Source organism: Salmo salar, chromosome ssa16 (assembly GCF_905237065.1).
Source record: "Salmo salar chromosome ssa16, Ssal_v3.1, whole genome shotgun sequence".
Taxonomy (NCBI): Eukaryota; Metazoa; Chordata; class Actinopteri; order Salmoniformes; family Salmonidae; genus Salmo; species Salmo salar.
This window is the reverse complement of record NC_059457.1, coordinates 77,277,105-77,303,877: the sequence shown is the minus strand read 5'-3', so window position 1 is coordinate 77,303,877 and position 26,773 is coordinate 77,277,105. Positions and strand designations below refer to the sequence as shown.

Genomic DNA, 26,773 nt, shown 5'->3' with positions numbered 1-26,773 from the left:
GGTCTTCTGAAGATCTTCTGAAGGTCTTCTGAGGGTCTTCTGAAGGTTTCTGTGTGTCTTCTGAGTGTCTTCTGAGGGTCTCCTTCTGAAGGGTGTGTTAGTCTCATTTGATGGGATTTGGTTGTTGTTCCCATTGGCAAGGTTCTACATTAGCTGTTGACTGTATCTCTGGCCTGATCATAAACTCTCCATTCTTCTTTTGTAGCGTCTATCTGTCCATCTTCCTCTTTTACCTATCTCACTTTCTCTCCTCCTTCCTCTCCTTTCCACTCTCCAAATCTCTCTCTCATTCTCTGTGTCAGTGTCTCTCTCTCTCCTGCTCTCTTTCTCTCTCTCTCTCTCTCTCTCTCTCTCTCTCTCTCTCTCTCTCTCTCTCTCTCTCTCTCTCTAAATCCCTCTCTCCTTCCTCTCCTCAACCATGTCATCCTCTCTCTTCCATCAGGTTGTCATCCGCACTCCACTTATTTTGTCCTAGTCGCGACACTGTTAAAGTCCTCCGCATGACAAGCCACTCACTTCAAAAGGTTTCCCTCCCTCCCGGCCGCCACAAACAGCCTCGACCAGCCTCGACCAGCCAATTACCCACAGTCGCTGGTCTGACAATACCGCCCACTGCGCCATCGTTGTTACGAGAGATGAGAAATGAACAAAGCCCATAGGTGGTGTGGATTAATTATAGCTGGCCTGGTCGCTGGAGCTGTCCACGGGCATGGAGAGGGGAGAGGTGGGTGAGAGCGGGGGGGGTTGTCTTAGCGCTGATGAAGCTGTCAGGGGGTGTCAGGCACGGCTGTGGGCCCTCTCACACCCCCTGCTGCGCCCAAGCCTGTGTGACTGACCGTTGGGTGCTGGGAGCAGCGGGCACAGCAGCACGCCTCATCACACGGGTCACCGGTCATGGCTGTCTGTAACGGTAACGACACGGAGCGCCGCGTCACCGCACCGTCGACCCTCCAGACCTTCAGATGTATCACGCTACTCTGAATAACAGGCCAAATTAGCCAATGCAAATAGGAAGGGGAGGGGAAGGAACAGATCAACAGCTGGGGGAGACTGTACAACAGTAATCACTGACTGCGGTGGCATGTAAAACTCTGTCACACGCAGCTAGACGTATCAGGACTGTATGGAAAGAGTAGAGGAAGAGGAGGGATCCTTCAGGCTAGACTACATTGGTTCAAAGGCCTGCAGAGCTCAGACACAACATTAGGTGTATGCTGTTAAAGACATATGTAGGCCAATATTTATATTACATTTCTTTTTAGCCCCAATGAGTGTTCCCATAGTCCGTCTGTCTTCCTGCTTTATCAGGGCAGAGGATGTCTTGTGGGTTGTACCACTTATAGCCTGTTGACCTTTACAATCTTACATTAAGCACATCTGTATTACCTTCCGGCCCATTCCGCAGCGTAAGCCCTTTGTTTCTGTGTATTTAACGCAATAATGGCTATCGACAAGATCGTTTGACATAAGTGGGCGACGGACAGAGTCTTAACGGGCAAAAAGGTTTAGTTCACCTATAGGAGACAATTGCTCAGTGTTACCGGGTAGAAGATTATCACAGCGCCACATAGCCCTTTAATCCTACAGCTGGCCTCGTCATTAATCTGATGTTATAATGGCCCACTCTTAACATCTGCCCAGCCCAGGTCACTCTGTTATGGGCTCACATGGCTCCCAGTTCTATTATGGGATTTCAGCATTAAAAGGACCAAGGCAAGACAAAAGGCCTAGGGTGAGAGGTTCATGCAAAGTGATGGAGAAAGGGTTAAACCCCCAGATTAAATGTTCAACTGAATGATTGCAATATCTGTGTTATCACCTTGCTAGCCCAGCCAGTCGTTATATAACAGAGCTACAGTGTTACTGCATGGTTGTGTGTTGAGACCTGGAGAGCTAGAGGACTGAGTGTACTAAGCTCTCAGAGACAGAGAGAGTGGTGGCTGTGCACCGTGCAGCGGTTCCTCGCAGCCTGGCACGTGGCATTGCTGTTCCCATGGGACCTGCCGAGATGTAGGGCACCACGGTGGTACTGACTAGCTGGCACTGCCCCTGGTGCTGCGTCCGCTCTACTCTACCCACTGACCTGTTTGAACAGCTGTAGCTGCTTGGCACTGCCCGTCTCTGGAGGTTAACTGTGGGCATGTACACTGGCACAGAGGCTGAGGCTGAAATTACACCCTATTGCCTATATAGTGCACTACATTTGACCTTCAAACGTAGGGTCAAAAGTATCCTATATAGTGCACTCAATAGGCAATAGAGTGTCATTAATGACGCACCCGGAGACTGATAGAGAGAGGGTTATAGCCCTGCTCGAAGGGAGGCGGACCGCAGGCATAGGCGCACAACCACAATGCATCCTGGGAGTGACTGACAGTGACCTGACCAGACAGGACAGGGGCTTACAGAGGCTTATCATCTCAGCCTCATATCTGCCCCACTGATGCCAGTTGACCCAGATCACATGACCCATTTCCAGGGGTCATGCCTCATGTTTGAACCCGTGGTACTGCAGACTACAAGGTCGGGGACCGTTTAGAGCATCACAGTGACCCGCTGAAACGTATTTGATTCTGAGTTCGGACATATATAGCGTGTATGTGAAAACTACTTCTAAGACGCATACATTCAGTTGTTCCGAACTCACTTCACTCACGCTAAAGAGGGAGGCTCTCAGCTGGTGCTAACACATGCACAGATCAAATACACTGCTGGAACGCCAAGGAAGGTATTTACGTGTCCTAGTAATTTAAAAGATTGCTCAGAAAACCAGGTGTTTTAATCGGCGTACGCTTACTTCGATTATGACCTTACCCCAATTAAGATAAGCAGAGTAAGGTGTTTGCATGACTATTGCATAATCTGCCTACTGCCACAATCAGTTTAATATGTAATTATTAGTGTGCATGGGAACGTACTCAGTGAGTGGACAATAGGTGGAGATAACTGATAGATGTGGGTCGATGGGCTACACTATAGCAGGACTTTCAAAGGACTACCATCGACGCGTGAGGTCTCTGACATAACTCAAACGAGGCACCGCCCCCGCTGCATGTCAGCACTTTGAATTTTGTTGATGTTACGAAACATTTCAATTTGAGAACGTTTCATCATTGAACATGGCCATATTCCAGTGGGGGCTGCTGAGGGGAGGACGGCTCATAATAATTGTCGTAACGGAGCGAATGAAATGACATCAAACACATGGAAGCCATGGAAACCATATGTCTGATATCATTCCACGGATTCCGCTCCAGTTGTTACCTCGAGCCCGTCCTCCCCAATTAAGGTGCCACCGACCTCCTGGGTCATGTTCTTGTTTATGGAAAAACAGCTTTTTTTCGGTGTGTCTAAGAGTTCTATGTTGAATTATTACGGTACTTACAGTACATGTATTCTAAAGAGTTTTGAGCGTTCTATTCCACAAATACAGCCTTGGAACATTTTAGTTACAAGTAAACAGTAACAATAGCCAAATGTGTCAGTGCTAAAAACCAAACCCACCATGTAAACATCATGCTTGATTAAACAATGGCAAACTGCCGTTACTAAGGGAAACCACGAGATGTGTCCAGAAGACAATGAAGACGGTAGTTTAGACAACAAAGATAGACAGTGCTTAAACATCGCTATGGCAGTGTTCTCAGCCTCAGACAAAGTCTGTGTTCCAAATGGCCCCCTATTCCATTTTTATACTACTTTTGACCAAAGATATTGTTGCCCAGGACTCTAGTGGAGGAATCCAAGCGTTCAAGGTGGCAGAGTTGTGATACAGTCAGTCTCATGAGATGTGCCTGTAGACCGAGAATGAACACACACACACACACAATCACTCACTCCAATAAAACAAGCACTTTACTGTCTGCTGTCAGTTCAGTGATCTAAACAGCTAAACCAGGACATTCATATTTGTCCTTGGGACAAAACACTCTGTACCAAGTGCAAACCATTTCATTTTATTCCCCAATTGGAAAAACATTCAATCTCCTAATTAAAGATTATATCAGAAACAATTTTGTGTGTGGTGAAAAAATTCTCACTAAATTGACTTCAAAGGGTAGTTTTACAAGTGGAACAGGGAATGAAATCACTCAGTACTTTGGGTAATAACTAAATAGAAGGAAAAAGTTATTTGCGGGAGTAAGTTGGACATTTTCAATATCCTTTGCATCAGGCAGGCCCACTCAAATGACAGCAGTGCTGTGAATGTGTCAGTACAGCATGCACAACAAACAGCATTGTCTATTCTGCACGTCTGTTTACCGCTGCACACACCCTCCCCTGGTTATTATGAAAACAATGCACAATTAAAACAGTCATGATTCATTACTGCACAGACTGGGTTTATACATCTGCTTGATTGCAACTTTGGAAAGAATTCCTCACTTCTGTTTGGATATCAAAGCTACAGCTGAAGACAGTGCAGTAGCAGGGGAAGTGGTTGGTAGATTATCTTCTTCTGTCCTATGAGTCCAACCCAGAGAAAGAGACAGTGTTCCTCAGTATTGTATGAGCATCTATGTGGTAGAAGGACATTCTCTCACACCCCTCCTAGGCTTTACCTCAGTCATTTCCCTGACATGAGCCAAGAGGCCTCTCATGGTACTGATGATGACGGCAGCCATCTTGGATGTTAATATGACCAAAGAAGCTGAAAGATGTTGCTTCTCTCCAAAGGCAACAGGTAGAGTTGGGTCCTCAACGCCCATTCACACTGATGTATACATAGTCATAGCCGCTGTCAATTTCTCTGTTTATATTAATTTGAGGCTGCACCGAAGCATGGCTCAAAATAACAGGGAATTTATGACAGCACAGCGCTCAAGATTAATACATGTTTTAATTACAGAGAAGTACATAGGTATTGCCTGTCAAGCTTCCAGATTTAAGGTTTAGCCAAATGTCGGCGTTAATTTTAGCATAGCTGCTGAGAGAGCAGTATATGGAGGGGAAACTGGCTGAATCAATAACACATTTTCCCTCCCTTCCTCCGACTCTCCTCCTCTTCATAGAAATCACCTGCATCATTTCTACAACCCAGAGACCAAGACACCAGACCACGGAGAGGCTAAATGAGCATGCTCTCACGTCATGTCAGGGGCTGAACTATGTGTTCATTACAATCACCAGGAACAAATAAAGACAAAAGACAGAGGCACGAAGCAGGAAGCAGGGAGCAGGAAGCAGGAAGTTAGCTCTATACATTGACTCTGCTTTTCACGAGTCACGACGACGTCTGTCCCCTGAGTCTATTTTAACACCAGAAGAGGCACTCTAAAGACGGGCTATTAGAATGCTTAAAGGCTGTGACAGTTGGGATGAGGAATGAAGAAAAGGAGGATAGTGTAATGATAATTTAAAGCAGCTAAATCATGCCTGGTCAGTTAATTAAGACTCCGCTAGACTAGGCTGGCATTGGTTCCACAGCAAGCTGCCTGGTGAGAGGGAACAAATGGATTTACGTGCATGTACAGTGAGGGAAAAAATAATTTGATCCCCTGCTGATTTTGTACGTTTACCCACTGACAAAGAAATTATCAGTCTATAATTTTAATGGTAGGTTTATTTGAACAGTGAGAGACAGAATAACAACAAAAAAATCCAGAAAAACAGAAAAACAAAAATGTTATAAAATGATTTGCATTTCAATGAGGGAAATAAGTATTTGACCCCTCTGCAAAACATGACTTAGTACTTGGTGGCAAAACCCTTGTTGGCAATCACAGAGGTCAGACGTTTCTTGTAGTTGGCCACCAGGTTTGCACACATCTCAGGAGGGATTTTGTCCCACTCCTCTTTGCAGATCTTCTCCAAGGTTTCGAGGCTGACGTTTGGCAACTCGAACCTTCAGCTCCCTCCACAGATTTTCTATGGGATTAAGGTCTGGAGACTGGCTAGGCCACTCCAGGACCTTAATGTGCTTCTTCTTGAGCCACTCCTTTGTTGCCTTGGCCTTGTGTTTTGGGTCATTGTCATGCTGGAATACCCATCCACGACCCATTTTCAATGCCCTGGCTGAGGGAAGGAGGTTCTCACCCAAGATTTGATGGTACATGGCCCCGTCCATCATCCCTTTGATGCGGTGAAGTTGTCCTGTCCCCTTAGCAGAAAAACACCCCCAAAGCATAATGTTTCCACCTCCATGTTTGATGGTGGGGATGGTGTTCTTGGGGTCATAGGCAGCATTCCTCCTCCTCCAAACACGGCAAGTTGAGTTGATGCCAAAGAGCTCCATTTTGGTCTCATCTGACCACAACACTTTCACCCAGTTGTCCTCTGAATCATTCAGATGTTCATTGGCAAACTTCAGATGGGCATGTATATGTGCTTTCTTGAGCAGGGGGACCTTGCGGGCACTGCAGGATTTCAGTCCTTCACAGTGTAGTGTGTTACCAATTGTTTTTTTGGTGACTATGGTCCCAGCTGCCTTGAGATCATTGACAAGATCCTCCCGTGTAGTTCTGGGTTGATTCCTCACCGTTCTCATGATCATTGCAACTCCACGAGGTGAGATCTTGCATGGAACCCCAGGCTGAGGGAGATTGACAGTTCTTTTGGGTTTCTGCCATTTGCGAATAATCGCACCAACTGTTGTCACCTTCTCACCAAGCTGCTTGGCAATGGTCTTGTAGCCTATTTCAGCCTTGTGTAGGTCTACAATCTTGTCCCTGACATCCTTGGAGAGCTCTTTGGTCTTGGCCATGGTGGAGAGTTTGGAATCTGATTGATTGATTGCTTCTGTGGACAGGTGTCTTTTATACAGGTAACAAACTGAGATTAGGAGCACTCCCTTTAAGAGTGTGCTCCTAATCTCAGCTTGTTACCTGTATAAAAGACACCTGGGAATCAGAAATCTTTCTGATTGAGAGGGGGTCAAATACTTATTTCCCTCATTATAATGCAAATCAATTTATAACATTTTTGACATGTGTTTTTCTGGATTTTGTTGTTGTTATTCTGTCTCTCACTGTTCAAATAAACCTACCATTAAAATTATTGGCTGATCATTTCTTTGTCAGTGGGCAAACGTACAAAATCAGCAGGGGATCAAATACTTTTTTCCCTCACAGTATGTGTGTGTGTGTGTATGTGTGTGTTTATGTGGAGCTAAATCCCCTGTGCATGCTAAGAAAGAAAGGTGCTATTTAAAACCTAAAAGGATTCTCAGCTGTCCCCTTAGGAGAAACCTTTGAAGAACCCCTTTTTGGTTCCAGGTACAACCCTGTTTGTGTTCCATGTAGAACCCTTACCACAGAGGCTTCTACATGGAACCCAAAATAGTTCTACCTGAACCAAAACGGTTCTCATATGGGAACAGTGGCAGAACCCTTTTGGAACCCTTTTTTCTAAGAGTGTAGACTAGTCCTCCCTTCCTTTTCTCCTTCCATCCCTCCCTATTTCTCTCCTTCCTTCCCTCTGACATTCAGTTCTTCCACCACCATGATATTTTTTCCTTTGCACCAACATGCTGAGTTATAGTTGGTTGGTGATTTGGATGAACTAGCCCTTTAAGAATGGCAGGTCTGAATATATAATTATTAGCATGTGAATATGTTTGGTATATTAATCAATGTAAGCAAGTACATATCTAAGATGATAAATTAACTAACGTTTTCATGACATACAGTGGTGCCCAAGTTAACCCCGGCTGCCTTGTCATTTTGGTCCAAGCTGTCTTAAGTCACATCGGACAAAAACAGTGCGCAATGTTATGACAACTGCCATAACGATTAGATATTAGTTCATGGCTTCATGACCCAACTGCCAAGTCACGTTTAAATATCCCAAGACGTTGATGACTAAAGCGCCTTCACTATCAGAGCACTGTCAGGCTGTGGGTAACTGGTGCATGGAATCAGGTGCAGGAGAGCAGAGGTGAGTGTACAAGGTAATTTATTCCACGAACAGCACCCGTATAAAAAAAATACTAAAGGTGCGTGAAAATACCGGTCACTCGTAAATAACGGGCGTAATAACGAACCCGACAAACAATACCAGCCAACAAGTAACGACCTGAACATTATATACAAACACGCACACAAACATGGGGGAAACAGAGGGTTAAATAATGAACATGTAATTGGGGAATAGAAACCAGGCGTGTAGAAAACAAAGACAAAACAAATGGAAAATGAAAAGTGGATCGGCGATGGCTAGAAAGCCGGTGACGTCGACCGCCGAACGCCGCCCGAACAAGGAGAGGGACCGACTTCGGCGGAAGTCGTGACAAGCACAGCAGAGAGATTCAGTTCATTTCAAAATGTTCCTGAACAGACAGACAGACAGACAGACAGACAGACAGACAGACAGACAGACAGACAGACAGACAGACAGACGTCCACAGTAGCTTATTAAATCAGCTATATATCCGTTGACCATACACTGTCGAATTGGATTACGTTTTCTGTTTGTTGAGCTTGTTATTTTGTTAAAGAGGTATTTATACAACCCTAAATCAACAGATAATGTGCTTGTTAGACATGAATATGGAGGGAGCTAGGTAAGCATGCCTTGATTGAAATGATTGGATAGAGATGCAAGCTGAATGGTCATGAATGAAACGCTAATCAGCGAAAGGGAAATGTCAGACGGATACTTTCACGCACGTTAGGTACCCCCCTCGCTACCGTCCGCCTCGCCTGCCCAAACAATGCCCCCCCCCCCCCACGAGTGCTGTTTAAGTGTCGGGGGGTTACGGGTTGTGTGTGTGTGTGTTGTGATGCGCCAACATATTCTTGAGGAGCGCGGATGCGTAGGTAATGATGTGTGGCCAAGAACGGGTCGCTATTTTAATTAGAGAGGCTTGCATGCATTATTCACCATTTCCTCAAAGGAGCTATGTTGTGTTCAAGGGGGGAAACACTGCTGCTTGATGAGGCGTACTGCGGGGGAGATAGCTACAATCACACTGAAAACACACCTGAAGCTGTGTTGGATTTCATTTGCTTTGAGCTTCACGGGCACCGTGGCTCAGACAGGAAGGAATGGAAGAGCCATGACTATGGTGGGGGGACAGGGGAGGAAGGGAGGTAGGAGCCATGACTATGGTGGGGGGACGGGGGAGGGAGGTAGGAGCCATGACTATGGTGGGGGACAGGGGAGGAAGGGAGGTAGGAGCCATGACTATGGTGGGGGGGACAGGGGAGGAAGGGAGGTAGGAGCCATGACTATGGTGGGGGGACAGGGGAGGAAGGGAGGTAGGAGCCATGACTATGGTGGGGGTGACGGGGAGGAAGGGAGGTAGGAGCCATGACTATGGTGGGGGGACGGGGAGGAAGGGAGGCAGGAGCCATGACTATGGTGGGGGGACGGGGGAGGAAGGGAGGTAGGAGCCATGACTATGGTGGGGGGACGGGGGAGGAAGGGAGGTAGGAGCCATGACTATGGTGGGGGGACAGGGGAGGAAGGAAGGTAGGAGCCATGACTATGGTGGGGGGACGGGGGAGGGAGGTAGGAGCCATGACTATGGTGGGGGGACAGGGGAGGAAGGGAGGTAGGAGCCATGACTATGGTGGGGGGACAGGGGAGGAAGGGAGGTAGGAGCCATGACTATGGTGGGGGGGACGGGGGAGGAAGGGAGGTAGGAGCCATGACTATGGTGGGGGGACAGGGGAGGAAGGGAGGTAGGAGCCATGACTATGGTGGGGGGACGGGGGAGGAAGGGAGGTAGGAGCCATGACTATGGTGGGGGACAGGGGAGGAAGGGAGGTAGGAGCCATGACTATGGTGGGGGGACGGGGGAGGAAGGGAGGTAGGAGCCATGACTATGGTGGGGGGACAGGGGAGGAAGGTAGGAGGTAGGAGGTGTGTGGTGTGGAGGGGGGGGCTGGTGTTTTTAGATAATGTTTGTATAATAGGCAGCTGGGGGTCAGTAATGAGCAGGTGACGATGCAGCCTGAAAGAGAGGTGGAAGAGGAGAGGATCAGACAGGTGTACATGTATATTGTAGATAGACTACAGAGTGATTGGAGAATATGCGTAGCGGAAGCCCACACCTTTCTCCACTGAGAGATGCGTATTATTCCTTTGTCAATAAGAGAATCACTCACTTCCATTTGAAAGACTATTATTTGCTGGTGTAAGGGAGGGCAATCATACTCTTGAGAGAGCTGGTGTGGGTGCAGACTTTTGTTCCGGTCAAGCAGTACTATACTTGTTCTGAGAGACATACAGTGCCTTCAGAAAGTATTTATACCCCTTGCCTTATTCCTCATGTTGTGTTACAGACTGCATTCAAAGGGATTAAGAATAAAAAAAATTCAGTGGTACAACCTCTTTGGGACATACTATGTATATAAAAGTGTGTGTATCCTCCTTCAAATGAGTGCATTCAGCTATTTCAGCCACACCATTGCTGACAGGTGTATAACATCGAGCACAGCGCCATGCAATCTCCATAGACAAACATTGGCAGTAGAATGGCCCTCAGTGAGCACTCAAGCCTAAGATCACCATGCGCAATGGTGTGGTGTAAAGCACGTCGCCATTGGACTCTGGAGCAGTGGAAACGTGTTCTCTGGGGTGATGAATCACGCTTCACCATCTGGCAGTCTGACGGACAAATCTGGGTTTGCCGGATGCCAGGAGAACGCTACCTGTACCACGGCATGATGCAAACTATAAAGTTTAGTGGAGGAATAATGATCTGGGGCTGTTTTTCATGGTTCGGGCTAGGCCCCTTAGTTCCAATGAAGGGAAATCTTAACACTACAGCATACGTGACATTCTAGACGATTCTGTGCTTCCAACTTTGTGGCAACAGTTTGGGGAAGACCCTTTCCTGTTTCAGCATGACAAAACCCCCATGCAAAAAGCGCGGTCCATACAGAAATGGTTTGTCTCACCCAACTACACACAATAACACATATTGACAAAGTGAAAACATGTTTTTAGAAATGTTTGCACATTTGTTGAAAATTAAATATCACATTTACATCAATGTTGAGTCAATAATTTGCAAACGCGCCTTTGGCGGCGATTCCAGCTTTGAGTTGTCTTGGGTATGTCAATAAATTTGCAAACATTTAAAAAAAGATGTTTGCAGTTTGTCATAATGGGGTATTGTGTGTAGATAGGTGAGATGTTGATTTATTTAATACATTTTGAATGCAGGCTTTAACACAACAAAATGTGGAATAAGTCAAGGGGTATGAATACTTTCTGAAGGCACTGTAGGTAGGGCACAATATTCCCTTTTAAACAATGTGTGAGATTTAAAGTGGTTCCATTTCAGGGACCTCAGAGAGAACTTGGAGGATTATTGAAGGTAATTACATGGAAATGTTTTGCTTCCCCAGTACCTCTCAGGGTACTGAAGCTACAACCCAAATCCCTGTTATTCTGATGTCAAATAGGCCTATTACGTCGGTATTGGTTCACTATCCGTGCCCCTAGTAACGATACTGCTGATACAACCTCTCTGGGACATGTATCTCATGAGCCTCCTTATAAGGAATGTTTTGTTCATTGTCTGAACTGAAGAAGCATCAGTTAAATAGTGCAAATATATCTGTTGGGCTCTTTAAAAAAAACATTTAAATATTTTATCACTTGGTGTTGCTGCTCTTATTGCATGTATTGGTAACACTTCCTATGAATTACCTCATTATATTTTTTTATTTTATATATTTAACCTTTATTTAACTAGGCATGTCAGTTAAGAACAAATTCTTATTTACAATGACGGCCTACCAAAAGGCAAAAGGCCTCCTGCGGGGACGGGGGCTGGGATTAAAAATGTAAAATAAAATAATATAGGACAAAACACACATCACGACAAGAGAGACACCACAACACTACATAAAGAGAGACCTAAGACAACATAGAAAGGCAACAACACATGACAACACAGCATGGTAGCAACACAACATGACAACAACATGGTAGCAACACAACATGGTAGCGGCACAAAACATGGTACAAACATTATTGGGCGCAGACAACAGCACAAAGGGCAAGAAGGTAGAGACAACAATACATCACGCAAAGCAGCCACAACTGTCAGTAAGAGTGTCCATGATTGAGTCTAAGGCATTAAAAACATTAAAACGTGTCGTCATGCACAACTTATGTTCTTATAAGTGGTCATTAACATCTACAACTACATTCACTTCCTGTTTTTACCACTATCCTCTCAGATCAACATAGAGTGTTGTATCAGGCTGACTCATACCTTAGTGCCTGGAAGAAGCAGGACTCTCAAAACAAAGAGTCTCATTAAAAGGAGATTACATTAAGAGGTATTGCTCATTAGCACTTCCAGGCAGTCTGCTACAGTCCCTGTATGAAACTCCTACCAGTGTGGATGAGGCACACAGCTTAGAGTCTCAAATCAAAATGCAATCTGCTGTGATGTGCTCTGAGCGCTGTCCATTTGAAGTTGTTGCACATTGGCTGGTCAATAGATGACCAGAGACCACCTACACTGTTGAAGGCTTTGAAGAGCTTCTGTTTGGTCAAAGTCACAAGCCAGGCCACCTGATGTCTCCTCTAAACATCACCATGAGAATGGGAAAATCTGAATTGCATACTCCTCACGTCCTCTCTGCCCTCTCCTTGCCTTCTTCTCAAAATCCATTGGAGGAGAAGTTCAGAGGAGAGGGACCTCTGGCTTTCTCATCCAATGGGTTTTGAGGAGGAGGGGAGGAGAGAGGACGTGAGGAGTATGCAATTCAGATTCTCCCTGTGTCTGTCTGTCACCCACTACCCAAGCAGCTTTTAATCAAGTGAAAGCATTTGATATTTTCACGTTTTAATCCCATTAATGGATGAAACCTGGAATACTGCAGATGAATGTAATTGCAACCCATTCATGTTCATGAAAACATCAAAATATCTATGTTAAAACTAACAGAAGATACTCCTGCTTTTTCCTACATCCTCTTTGTTCCAGAAGTTTGTCTACAACCACATACCCTTTGCAAATTCTCACCAAAACCTGAGGGATCCAATTATATCCCAGCAAAGGAGATGATGTGCTGTTCGCTTCTGTTCTGTTCAACTAGCGTTTTCACACCTAACCGGAGCAAGAAGGAGTGATTTCACCATGAGTCTTGTTTTAAAGTGTGCTTCTCTTAGAGGGATCAGCGCTACTCTTGTCTTGGGTCCTCTGATGTACGGCCGCCTTTGGGAGAGCAATTTCCCCTCCAGCTCAATCCTGACATTTGTTAAAGGATACCCCCCAGAGAGCCTGGCTTCCACCCTGCTAATGATTAGTGTTCTGCTGCTACCGGCTGCACAATGTAGGGCTGTAACTGATGGCAACCTCCAGAAGGGGGAGTGGAGGGATACTTCACACTAATGGCCCCAAATAGACAGAATTAATGGAAAAGGTTGAAGTAGGAAGAAGGAAAAGGTTTTTAAGAATACATTGCAATCCGCCCACCCCCTCACCATTACCACCACCCATTATTGGAAGCGTGAGGCAGGCACCACTTTACATTCAACGACACTAGAAGCTATCTATTCATTTGTTAGGCAGGGCTGGTACAGTGTGATTACAGTGTAGCATTGTTCCTTAGTTTTGTAACAGTTATGGTCTAGCATATTTATATAACTAGCATGTTGGAAGGAGAGAGAGAGAGAGAGAGAGAGAGAGAGAGAGAGAGAGAGAGAGAGAGAGAGAGAGAAAAAAATATATATATAATTACTTGTTGTTGAAGAATTAACAAATTGAAAAGAATTAACAAAAAAACTGAGCAAACTAGAATGCTATTTGGCCCTAAACAGAGAATACACAGTGGCAGAATACCTGACCACTGTGACTGACCCAAAATTAAGGAAAGCTTTGACTATGTACAGACTCAGTGAGCATAGCCTTGCTATTGAGAAAGGCCGCCGTAGGCAGACCTGGCTCTCAAGAGAAGACAGGCTATGTGCAGCACACTGCCCACAAAATGAGGTGGAAGCTGAGCTGCACTTCCTAACCTAATGCCAAATATATGACCATATTAGAAACATATTTCCCTCAGATTACACAGATCCACAAAGAATTTGAAAACAATTCCAATTTTGATGAACTCCCATATCTATTGGGTGAAATACCACAGTGTGCAATCACAGCAGCAAGATTTGTGACCTGTTGCCACAAGAAAAGGTCAAGCAGTAAAGAACAAACACCATTGTAAATACAACCTATATTTATGTTGATTTATTTTCCCTTTTTTTACTTTAACTATTTGCACATCATTACAACACTGTATATAGACATAATATGACATTTGAAATGTCATATTCAATGTAAACATGTTCCCCATGCCAATAAAGCTCCTTGAATTGAATTCAAAGAGAGCGAGAGAGAGTGAGAGAGAGAGAGAGATGTGCAGAGAGAATATATTATTGCAAAGAGAGAGAGAGACAGAGAGAGAGGGACAGAGAACATATATTATTGCAGAGAAATTGAATATTTGTATTGTGAAAAAAACTGAAACAGTACAGATTACGGTATATATACTGAATATTCTATATTTATGTATTATCTATGGACTAAGACAATTTCCCCCTACAGATAGTTCTTGAAATTAAAGGTTAACACTTTTCTACAACCAAGATAATTAATGATGTAGAGTTTCTGCTTGTATCTGAACCAAAACAGTATGCTTTGACAGTTTAACTTAGTGATCAGGCAGATCATGGAGATGGCGCCGATAGAGATGGCAGCTTCGCTTCAAGTTGTTAGGAAACTGTGCAGTATTTGGTTTTTTTTATGTATTATTTCTTACATTGTTAGCCCAGAAAACCTTAAGTGTTATTACATACAGCCAGGAAGAACTATTGGATATCAGAGAGACGTCAACTTACCAGCACAACCAGCACTACGACCAGGAATACTACTTTCCCAAGCGGATCCTTTGTCTGCACCTCCCAGAGCATTTGAACTGATTCCAGAGGCCGACCCAAAACAATGCAGTCAGAGGAGAGGGTGCCGGAGCAATCTTCAAGTGAGGCTTCGGATGCGCACACACCAACCACCGCTTCCGAGTCTATTTCTCTCTAATGTCCAGTCCCTAGTTAACAAAGTCGATGAAATTAAGGTCAGAGTTGCTTTCCAAATAGATATCCAGGATTGTAACATACTCTGTTTCACAGAGACATGGCTAGCTAGGGACATGCTGTCGGAGTACATACAGCCAACGGGATTTTCAGTGCATCGCGCCGACAGGAACAAACATCTCTCTGGTAAGAACAAGGGCGGGGTGTATGTTTCATGATTAACGACTCATGGTGTAATTGTAACAACATACAAGAACTCAAGTCCTTTTGTTCAACTGAATTCCTCAGAATCAAATGCCAACCGTATTATCTCCCAAGAGAACTCTCCTCGGTTATCGTCACAGCCGTCTACATCCCCCCCACAAGCGGATACCAAGACGGCCATCAAGGAACTTCACTGGACTTTATGCAAACTGGAAACCATATATCCTGAGGCTGCATTTATTGTAGCTATGGATTTTAACAAAGCTAATCTGAGAATAAGGCTAGCTAAATTCTAGCAGCATATCGATTGCATTACTCGAGCGAGTAACACACTCGACCACTGCTACTCTAACTTCCGCGATGCATACAAGGCCCTCCCCCGCCCTCCTTTTGGCAAATCTGACCACGACTCTATCTTGTTGCTCCCCTCCTATAGGTAGAAACTAAAATAGGAAGCGCCCGTGCTTAGGTCTATCCAACACTGGTCTGACCAATCAGATTCCACGCTTCAAGATTGCTTCGATCACGTGGACTGGGATATGTTCCCAGTCCTCGCTCACCGCTGACTCAGTGAGCGAGTTTATAAGGAAGTGTATAGGAGATGTTGTACCCACTCTGACTATTAAAACCTTCCCTAACCAGAAACCGTGGATTGATGGCAGCATTCGCGAAAAACTGAAAGCACGTACCACCGTATTTAATTATGGCAAGGCGACTGGAAACATGGCCGAATACATACATTGTAGTTGTTCCCTCTGTAAGGCAATCAAACAAACAAGTGTCAGTATAGAGACAAAGTGGAGTCGCAATTCAATGGCTCAGACAGGAGAAGTATGTGGCAGGATCTACAGACAATCACGGATTACAAAAGGAAAACCAGCCCTGTCGCGGACATCAACCTCTTACTCCCAGACAAACTAAACAACTTCTTTGTGCACTTTGAGGACAATTCAGTGCCACCGACACGGCCTGCTACCAAAGACTGTTGGCTCTCCTTCTCCGTGGCCGACGTGAGTAAAACATTTAAATGTGTTAACCCTCGCAAGGCTGCCGGCCCAGATGGCATCCTTAGACCCACTCTAGACCCACTCCAATTTGCTTACCGCCCCAATATGTACACAGACTAAGCAACCGCCATCACACTGCACACTGAATACATATGTAAGAATGCTGTTCATTGACTACAGCTCAGCATTCAACACCATAGTACCCTCCAAACTCATCATTAAGCTTGAGATCCTGGGTCTCGACCCCACCCTGTGCAACTAGTTCCTGGACTTCCTGACGGGCCGCCCCCAGGGGGTGAAGGTAGGAAACAACATCTCCACTCTGCTGATCCTCAACACTGGGGCCCCACAAGGGTGAGTTCTCAGCTCTCTCCTGTACTCCCTGTTCACCCATGACTGCATAGCCATGCACGCCTCCAACTCAATCATCAAGTTTGCTGACGACACGACAGTGGTAGGCTTGATCACCAACAACGACGAGACAGCCTACAGGGAGGAGGTGAGAGACAGGGAAGGATAGTCAGGTAGCTCTAGAACCCTACAGAGACAGGGAAGGATAGTCAGGTAGCTCTAGAACCCTACAGAGACAGGGAAGGATAGTCAGGTAGATCCAGAACCCTACAGAGACAGGGAAGGATAGTCAGGTAGCTCTAGAACCCTACAGAGACAGGGAAGGATAGTCAGGTAGATCCAGAACCCTACAGAGACAAGGAAGGATAGTCAGGTAGCTCCAGAACTCTACAGAGACAGGGAAGGATAGTCAGGTAGCTCCAGAACCCTACAGAGACAGGGAAGGGTAGTCAGGTAGCTCTAGAACCCTGCAGAGACAGGGAAGAGTAGTCAGGTAGCTCCAGAACCCTACAGATACAGGGATTGAGAGGCAGGTAGCTCCAGAATCCTATGGAGATGGGGAAGGTCGTGTAGGTCAGTGGCTCCATCCAGGTCCAGCTACATCTCTAGCCAGTCCCTGAGGAGAACCTGCAATACAGTACCGACTCTCTGTGTGTGCGTCTGTGTCTGTGAATGCCTGTAGTCATCTCAAAGAAGAAATTACAATCAGATAAATCCATAACTGGTTACATCAATGGTAATGTGTGATATGAATTTTCTGTTTGAATCTCACCAAGCAATCCACTATTAATATTCTGCCTCGTAGTCAATACCAATGGATTTAGGTTATTAATATTCTGCCTCACAGTCAATACCAATGGATTGAGGTTATTAATATTATGCCTCACAGTCAATACCAATGGATTTAGGTTATTAATATTATGCCTCACAGTCAATACCAATAGATTTAGGTTATTAATATTCTGCCTCATAGTCAATACCAATGGATTTAGGTTATTAATATTCTGCCACAGTCAATACCAATGGATTGAGGTTATTAATATTCTGCCACAGTCAATACCAATGGATTTAGGTTATTAATATTCTGCCTCACAGTCAATACCAATAGATTTAGGTTATTAATATTCTGCCTCACAGTCAATACCAATGGATTTAGGTTATTAATATTCTGCCTCACAGTCAATACCAATAGATTTAGGTTATTAATATTCTGCCTCACAGTCAATACCAATGGATTTAGGTTATTAATATTCTACCTCACAGTCAATACCAATGGATTTAGGTTATTAATATTCTGCCTCGCAGTCAATACCAATAGATTTAGGTTATTAATATTCTGCCTCACAGTCAATACCAATGGATTTAGGAAACTCTGAATACATATTGTGTTTGGCCTATCATTGGTCAATGTTGAGTCCACTGTGGTACTACTATGAGTTCTCATCATATCAAAGTACTGCTCAGTTTCTCTCATTCGGTTATCAGAACTATGGTCACCCTCCTGCCAAAATGGCGTCCACAGACTTTTTGTACCCTGTTCATGCCTGCCTCATGTTGGACAATTCATTTTCGGGAACGACTGTGTTTTCTTTTTCATGTCGTGATTAAACAAAATATTCAATGCATATTTCATAAAGAAAAAGGTCATTAACATAATGGGATTTTCCGTGAGCGGAGCTTTGCTCGTGCTCCCGCCAGGGAAACATTTCGTGGATCGAGGCTCTAGTTTGAGTTCGTAACTAATGAGTTTTGGTGTCACGATTTGGTCTCGGCCCTCTCTCTCTCTCCGAATGGGGACGGTGTCGTGGTTTGGCTCATTAGTCATGAATTGAGACGGCACCACATTATCACTGCATGATGGAGAGTCATTTCACACAGTCACCAGAGAATAGACTTTAATGTGTCAAATGAGAACCATTGACTCCCAAATGTCATCCATTTTGCTCCAAAGATGTTATTTTTCACTAAGACTGTGTATGGTACATCAATGACCTTTTTCAGTCCTGCTTTTGGCTCACCAAGATGCAGTTGCAAAGCGGTATGGACCATGCCAAATTGTTGCAACACTGGATAGAAAGACACAGGTATCCCCCAAAAATATTTAGTGAAGGCTGTTTGTACCTGATGATAAATTAACACATTCAACTGCTGTTCTTTAATGAGCAAGCGGACTAGACTGGCAACACATACAGGAAACACCACACAGTGTACCTACACCTCTAACTACTACCTACTCTACAGCTGCCATGTTGTTTTGTGCCAGAATTCATTCCCCTATGAGAGTTTCTCCCTGACCGTTTTCAGACTCAGACTGAGTGTTCATACTCTTAATACTCTTAAATAAAGTATCTTAGATATGAGGACTTTCCAATGCCACTTTGAAGAGGGTGCCCAATTAAGCACTAATGATCATGGGATGGCCCTAAGTGCAGATCTTTTGTTACTTCTCGCTAGGCCTAATTGGGGCTGGTGTATTCCAATGGGGGTCGAAACAGACAGGAAACCAGTATCTTCACAACGGTGAATCATCTGTGACCTCTCATAGCTACGATTTTTATCATCGCTGCAGTATCAAACAAGTGTTCATTAATTATGCATATCTACAGTAGAACATGGGGGGGAAGAGATAATTGCTGATCAGAAGAAGATCTTACTTGTCTCATAGGAAATATGTTACATAATAAACCTTCCATTAATGATCAGTTTGAATTCAGGTCTAAGGGAAGAAGACCCAACTAGTTTTGTCATTGTACTAGATTGCTTTTGTCCCTTCTTATAACTGTTATATGCACCGTGCATGTGTTCATGTGCTGTTTAATGTACAGCTGACCTCTTTAGCTGATGCATTAGCTGCAGAAGACCCTGACCTTTACATTGGGAATAATGAGCATGATTAGTCATTACTTTTGGTAAATATGACATGTGAAGCTATAGAAGCAGATAAAAAGCCGAACACTCTATTAGACAGAGAACATTAGTTGACAAGAAGGATGACAAGTACAGTTCTTAATTTGACCAACAGCAGGAAGATAATCGTGCAGCAACAGGAAATGTGAATTATTGTGTGGATTATAATTAATGGATATTTTTGTAGGGGGTGATACATTTTTAGTTAGGGCAAATCAAGTCTGACACAAGTGGAAATTGCAAACTTTAGAAGCCTTTTTAAACCTTGAATACACTACACGTTTTCATTTCCTGCTGTGATCAAATTAAGATTCAACATCTGTATGATTATGATCTAAAGCACTTCCTGGGTTCCTACCTCCTACTTTGTAAAGCCTATTCATGTTGCCACTGCTTCTTACGGTATACAGTGCCACCACCACCACCAGTTATTTGCCTCTGAGTTAAAGGCTTTGAACAACAATGACAGATAAATACAAATAGTTTTCAGCGATGCCATATGTCATACCCAAGAGTATGTTTCATTGCAGCGCGGATACATTTTTTTACGTTTATGGTAAATAGGCTTGCACTTCACAGAATATGGATATTAGATGTATTCTCTTGGTGTAGTCTGAGAATACACTAAGACTAAACCGAACGTAGCCACTTTAAATGCATCCGGAGTGTTGGAATCCGGGTGGCTGAAAAACAAGCGTCCTGTCAAACGCAGCTTGGTACGATTAAGCTCATCATGACAGGATAGCACTTCCAGTCACACACTACATATTTCCCCTTGTCCTCCCTCTGTTGCTGGCTTGATCCATCTAACTCAACATCGAGGTTGAAGGAAATTCACCAATGGATTATTTATAGGTATTTTGTTCTGCTGTGACGAGTCGTCGCAACAATCTGACATATGAATGTGACATATGAATGTGACATATGTAAATAGCTGCTAAGATATCCGTGAACGCTACTGAAGACCTTCCCTACATAACAGGGAATAAACCAGGGTTTCAGGTAAATACCCATCCAACCTGAATCCGTGTTCACACTGTAGCACAGCCAGTCTAGTCACTGACGTGCTTGGTCCACAAGGTACTGAAGCCGTTAGCTGGGATTAAAAACGGTTGCCAGGGTAAAGTTTTGAAGTAGATTGATGTTGGAGGCTTTTGGAGAAGGGGATATCCTTTAACAGTTTCCCTCTGTCTACTGCTTCAGCTTCCATACTGTGTCTGCACTGTATTCTCAGCTCACTCTTCAACGCTGTGCTCGGGTTTATGAAGACATTTTGTTAAGTATATGGCTGAATGGACAAATGTCAGAAGTGTGGAAATGAATTGGAAATGTGTGTTTTCTTTTTGTCTTCCAGCCCCTCTGACAGACAAGCCTCCAAAGATCCTGTTCCCTTCAGAAAGCAAACTCAGCATCCTGGAGCTGCAGTTAGGTAAGACACCAACGGATTTATGTTCCCAGACAAGCACTGTCTCTGTGTGCTACTTTAACCAAAGATATGGCCACTATTAGTACCACAGTACTGTTTTACCATAGTAGATCATTTTACGAAGGGATATTTGCATTGATTCAAAATGGGTAGGCTAGACACTCAGTTTAGCCTGCTGTGAATGGAAACCCATCCAGTGTGGTTGTTACTGAGATTACTGGGACAACTTAAACTGAGTGTACAGAAACTGCTCTTTCCATGACATAGACTGACCAGGTGAATCCAGATGAAAGCTATGATCCCTTATTGATGTCACTTGTTAAATCCACTTCAATCAGTGTAGATGAAGCGAAGGAGACAGGTTAAAAGAAGGATTTTTAAGCTATGAGACAATTGAGACATGGATTGTGTATGTGTGCCATTCAGAGGGTGAATTGGCAAGACAAAACACATTTAAGTGTCTTTGAACGGGGTATGGTAGTAGGTGCCAGGCGCACCGGTTTGAGTGTGTCAGTTTCCCGTGTGTATCAAGAATGGTCCAGCACCTAAAGGACATCCAGCCAACTTGACACAACTGTGGGAAGTATTGGAGTCGTGTTGTATTCGGTGCATGTGACTAATAATCTTTGATTTGATTTGAGTCAACATGGGCCTCTCAGTATAGCCCACTCAGTATATATCACACTATTTGAAATGAAAGATGAAATTGCCAGCGATGCTTTATTTGGAAGGCAAAATCAACTTGGACACAGGGAGCACTTGAGAGCTCTGCAGCGATCCGACATGTTTATCCTGTATGTTCTCTGAATGGCGAAAAGCATCTGATCTGGTTTACCTCAACATACAACATGGACGCTGTCTGTGTTTGATCACCTGGATAATATGGGGAATTAACCTTTCTATCATTTAAGATGGGTTGATGTTAGTATTCCTGCTGATGATTGGCCTGGATCGCTACTGGAGTGACTGAGCATGAATGATGCTCTTTAGTGTGCCTAACCAGCCGCTCATCACAGGGATACATGGGATACTTCCTGCCGCGCTGTGATTGGCCCAGAGCACAAGCAGCTGCGGAGGGAGAGAAAATGGGTCATGATGGAGGTTTCCCTTTGATGTAAATGTGTCACGGTGATGAACACAGGAGGCGGAGGTACAACGTGGCAATCAGGAAAAGAGGTGCGAGTCATTATGTGGTTTAAAATGATGTCAGATAAAAGCTGGGCTGGGTTTATCAGATAAAATGTTTGGGGATGGAGGGTGATTCTATGCAGTCCATTCACTGACAGTGCTAAGGCCAGAAGCTTATAGGTTATACTGAGCAACTAAGGCAGCAGTCAAATCACAGATTACATTTTTTTTACTTCCCTGAAGGTTTCTGCATTTTCTGACTGAGACAATTCACAGTAAATACTGTAGAACCTGTTGATCTCCTCTGTATCCAAACATGTTTCAACATGGAAGAGATCAGGTTTTGAACTACAGTGTATCTGGATTGCTGGGGGTCCTGTGTTTTTATGCTCACCCGTGCTTTGATATGGTTTCCCAGTCACATATTTATAATATATGTGGGGGAGCCTGTTTCAAGTTCCAGCTATACAAAATCCTGTAACTTACTCTCATCGTCACGGTAACATGTTCATGTCACCACCTCAGACAGGGTAGTAAGTGAGGGGGTAGAAAGTGGAGAGAGTGGTTAGAGAGGGGAGGAGAGGGGGTGGAGAGGGGAGGGGAGAGAGGGGAGTGAGGGGGTGGAGAGGGTGGAGAGGGCAGAGAGGGGAGAGAGGGGTTGGAGAGGGGATAGAGGGGAGTGAGGGGGTAGAAAGTGGAGAGAGGGGTTGGAGAGGGGAGAGAGGGGACTGAGGGGGGAGAGAGGGTGTAGAGGGGAGGGGGTGGAGAGGGGAGAGGGGAGAGAGAGAATGTTTAATATTCATTCCCTCATAAAATATAGAAACATAAATGGCTACAGTTGACAGTTAATTAGGCGAGCACGAGAGAAGAAGGAAGAGAAGAGAGGAGGAGGGAGAGAGAAAGGGGAGAATAGAGAGAGGAGGCATGAGGGAGAGAGCAGGAGTGAAGGAGGGAAGGAAGGATGATGAGAGATGGAGGAAACGAGAGGAGAGTAATGGGGGGACAGGAGAAATGACAGAAGAGACAGCAGGGAGGAAAGGAGAGGAGAGATGGAGAAAGAGGAGAAGGAATGGAGGAGGACAGGAGATGAACAGAGAGGGAGCCGTAAACTGCAGGCCCAAATTAATCAACACCTATTTTTTCTCTTACCATTTCACAATCGATTCCCTAATAGTTATTTAATTAAAACGTGTTGTATAAATGCTTCCTCTGGCCCTGGGTGGGCAGCATTACTGTGTCTCCTCCAGGCCCGCCCAGCAGAACAAATCAGATACATCATTGTGTCGGTGAGTCTGTTACACCATTAGATGCATTATGTCCACAGTGTTGCATTATGGGAATGTTTCCTCCTAGCTAACTCACTCTAGGTGTGTTCTCATGAGAGATTAGTCAGCAGAGGAAATGGTGAACCTGTATTGACCTTTGGCAGCCTAAAGAAGTGATGACATGTTTGCCTGCTAATGTAAATAACATCCCACCCTGTCTAAAAGTAGACCAAACAAAAAGTAATGTGTTTCACCGTGGTCCTGATCCGATGTCTGTATTTTCCCAAGGATGGATGTTTCATAATGCTTTTATCATAATGCTCTTAGTATAGTCAGTGAGTACAACACTGTACTGTACCTTCTATCCAAAGAGAATAGTGGTGACTCAGAGACCCCATATAGGAGCACCCTCCCCCTCCCCCTCCCCCACCCCTTCATAAAGAGGAGCACCCTCCCCCTCCCCCACCCCTTCATAAAGAGGAGCACCCTCCCCCACCCCCACCCCTTCATAAAGAGGAGCACCCTCCCCCACCCCCACCCCTTCATAAAGAGAAGCATCCTCCCTCCCCCTCCCCACCCCACCCCTTCATAAAGAGAAGTACCCTCCCCACCCCTTCATAAAGAGAAGTACCCTCCCCACCCCTTCATAAAGAGGAGCACCCTCCCCCACCCCTTCATAAAGAGGAGCACCCCCCACTCCCCCACCCCTTCATAAAGAGACGCACCCTCCCTCCCCCTCCCCCACCCCACCCCTTCATAAAGAGAAGCACCCTCCCTCCCCCTCCCCTTCATAAAGAGGAGCACCCTCCCCCACCCCTTCATAAAGAGAAGTACCCTCCCCCACCCCTTCATAAAGAGGAGCACCCTCCCCCACCCCTTCATAAAGAGGAGCACCCCCCCACTCCCCCACCCCTTCATAAAGAGACGCACCCTCCCTCCCCCTCCCCCACCCCACCCCCTTCATAAAGAGAAGCACCCTCCCTCCCCCTCCCCTTCATAAAGAGGAGCACCCTCCCCCACCCCCACCCCTTCATAAAGAGGAGCACCCTCCCCCTCCCCCACCCCTTCATAAAGAGGAGCACCCTCCCCACCCCCACCCCTTCATAAAGAGGAGCACCCTCCCCCACCCCCACCCCTTCATAAAGAGGAGCACCCTCCCCCACCCCTTCATAAAGAGGAGCACCCTCCCCCACCCCTTCATAAAGAGGAGCACCCTCCCCCTCCCCCACCCCTTCATAAAGAGGAGCACCCTCCCCCACCCCCCACCCCTTCATAAAGAGGAGCACCCTCCCCCACCCCCACCCCTTCATAAAGAGGAGCACCCTCCCCCACCCCCACCCCTTCATAAAGAGAAGCATCCTCCCTCCCCCTCCCCCACCCCACCCCTTCATAAAGAGAAGTACCCTCCCCCACCCCTTCATAAAGAGGAGCACCCTCCCCCACCCCTTCATAAAGAGAAGCATCCTCCCTCCCCCTCCCCCACCCCACCCCTTCATAAAGAGAAGCATCCTCCCTCCCCTCCCCCACCCCACCCCTTCATAAAGAGAAGTTTCCTCTCCCTCCCCCACCCCTTCATAAAGAGGAGCACCCTCCCCCACCCCTTCATAAAGAGGCGCACCCTCCCCCACCCCTTCATAAAGAGGAGCACCCTCCCCCACCCCTTCATAAAGAGGCGCACCCTCCCCCACCCCTTCATAAAGAGGAGCACCCTCCCCCACCCCTTCATAAAGAGGAGCACCCTCCCCCACCCCTTCATAAAGAGACGCACCCTCCCTCCCCCTCCCCCACCCCACCCCTTCATAAAGAGAAGCACCCTCCCTCCCCCTCCCCTTCATAAAGAGGAGCACCCTCCCTCCCCCTCCCCTTCATAAAGAGAAGCACCCTCCCCCTCCCCCTCCCCCACCCCTTCATAAAGAGGAGCACCCTCCCCTCCCCCACCCCTTCATAAAGAGGAGCACCCTCCCCACCCCCCACCCCTTCATAAAGAGGAGCACCCTCCCCCACCCCCACCCCTTCATAAAGAGAAGCATCCTCCCTCCCCCTCCCCCACCCCACCCCTTCATAAAGAGAAGTACCCTCCCCCACCCCTTCATAAAGAGGAGCACCCTCCCCCACCCCTTCATAAAGAGGCGCACCCTCCCCCACCCCTTCATAAAGAGGAGCACCCTCCCCCACCCCTTCATAAAGAGGAGCACCCTCCCCCACCCCTTCATAAAGAGGAGCACCCTCCCCACCCCTTCATAAAGAGGCGCACCCTCCCCCACCCCTTCATAAAGAGGAGCACCCTCCCCACCCCTTCATAAAGAGGAGCACCCTCCCCCACCCCTTCATAAAGAGGAGCACCCTCCCCCACCCCTTCATAAAGAGGAGCACCCTCCCACTCCCCCACCCCTTCATAAAGAGGAGCACCCTCCCCCACCCCTTCATAAAGAGGCGCACCCTCCCCCACCCCTTCATAAAGAGGAGCACCCTCCCACTCCCCCACCCCTTCATAAAGAGGAGCACCCTCCCACTCCCCCACCCCTTCATAAAGAGGCGCACCCTCCCACTCCCCCACCCCTTCATAAAGAGGAGCACCCTCCCACTCCCCCACCCCTTCATAAAGAGGAGCACCCTCCCACTCCCCCACCCCTTCATTAAGAGGAGCACCCTCCCACTCCCCCACCCCTTCCTAAAGAGGTGCACCCTCCCCCACCCCTTCATAAAGAGGAGCACCCTCCCACTCCCCCACCCCTTCATAAAGAGGAGCATCCTCCCCCACCCCTTCATAATGAGGAGCACCCTCCCACTCCCCCACCCCCTTCATAAAGAGGAGCACCCTCCCACTCCCCCACCCCTTCATAAAGAGGTGCACCCTCCCCACCCCTTCATAAAGAGGAGCACCCTCCCCCACCCCTTCATAAAGAGGAGCACCCTCCCACTCCCCCACCCCTTCATAAAGAGGAGCACCTACCCACTCCCCCACCCCTTCATAAAGAGGAGCACCCTCCCCCATCCCTTCATAAAGAGGAGCACCCCCCACTCCCCCACCCCTTCATAAAGAGAAGTTTCCTCTCCCTCCCCCACCCCTTCATAAAGAGGAGCACCCTCCCCCACCCCTTCATAAAGAGGAGCACCCTCCCCCACCCCTTCATAAAGAGTAGCACCCTCCCCCACCCCTTCATAAAGAGGCGCACCCTCCCACTCCCCCACCCCTTCATAAAGAGGAGCACCCTCCCCCACCCCTTCATAAAGAGGCGCACCCTCCCCCACCCCTTCATAAAGAGGAGCACCCTCCCCACCCCCTTCATAAAGAGGCGCACCCTCCCCCACCCCTTCATAAAGAGGAGCACCCTCCCCCACCCCTTCATAAAGAGGAGCACCCTCCCCCACCCCCTTCATAAAGAGTAGCACCCTCCCCCACCCCTTCATAAAGAGGCGCACCCTCCCACTCCCCCACCCCTTCATAAAGAGGAGCACCCTCCCCCACCCCTTCATAAAGAGGCGCACCCTCC

The 26,773-nt window shown here is 46.4% G+C and overlaps 1 protein-coding gene across 2 annotated transcripts in view; it reads left to right on the top strand.

The window, feature by feature from the left end:
• Positions 1-26,773, top strand: part of LOC106574938 (interleukin-1 receptor accessory protein-like 1-B) — a 332,683-nt gene that overhangs the window by 161,615 nt on the left and 144,295 nt on the right. For both annotated transcript variants that reach the window (XM_045697956.1, XM_045697955.1), the window contains exon 6: positions 20,815-20,889. In XM_045697956.1, the coding sequence (XP_045553912.1) occupies positions 20,815-20,889 (75 nt within the window). The remainder of the gene's footprint in view (positions 1-20,814; positions 20,890-26,773) is intronic.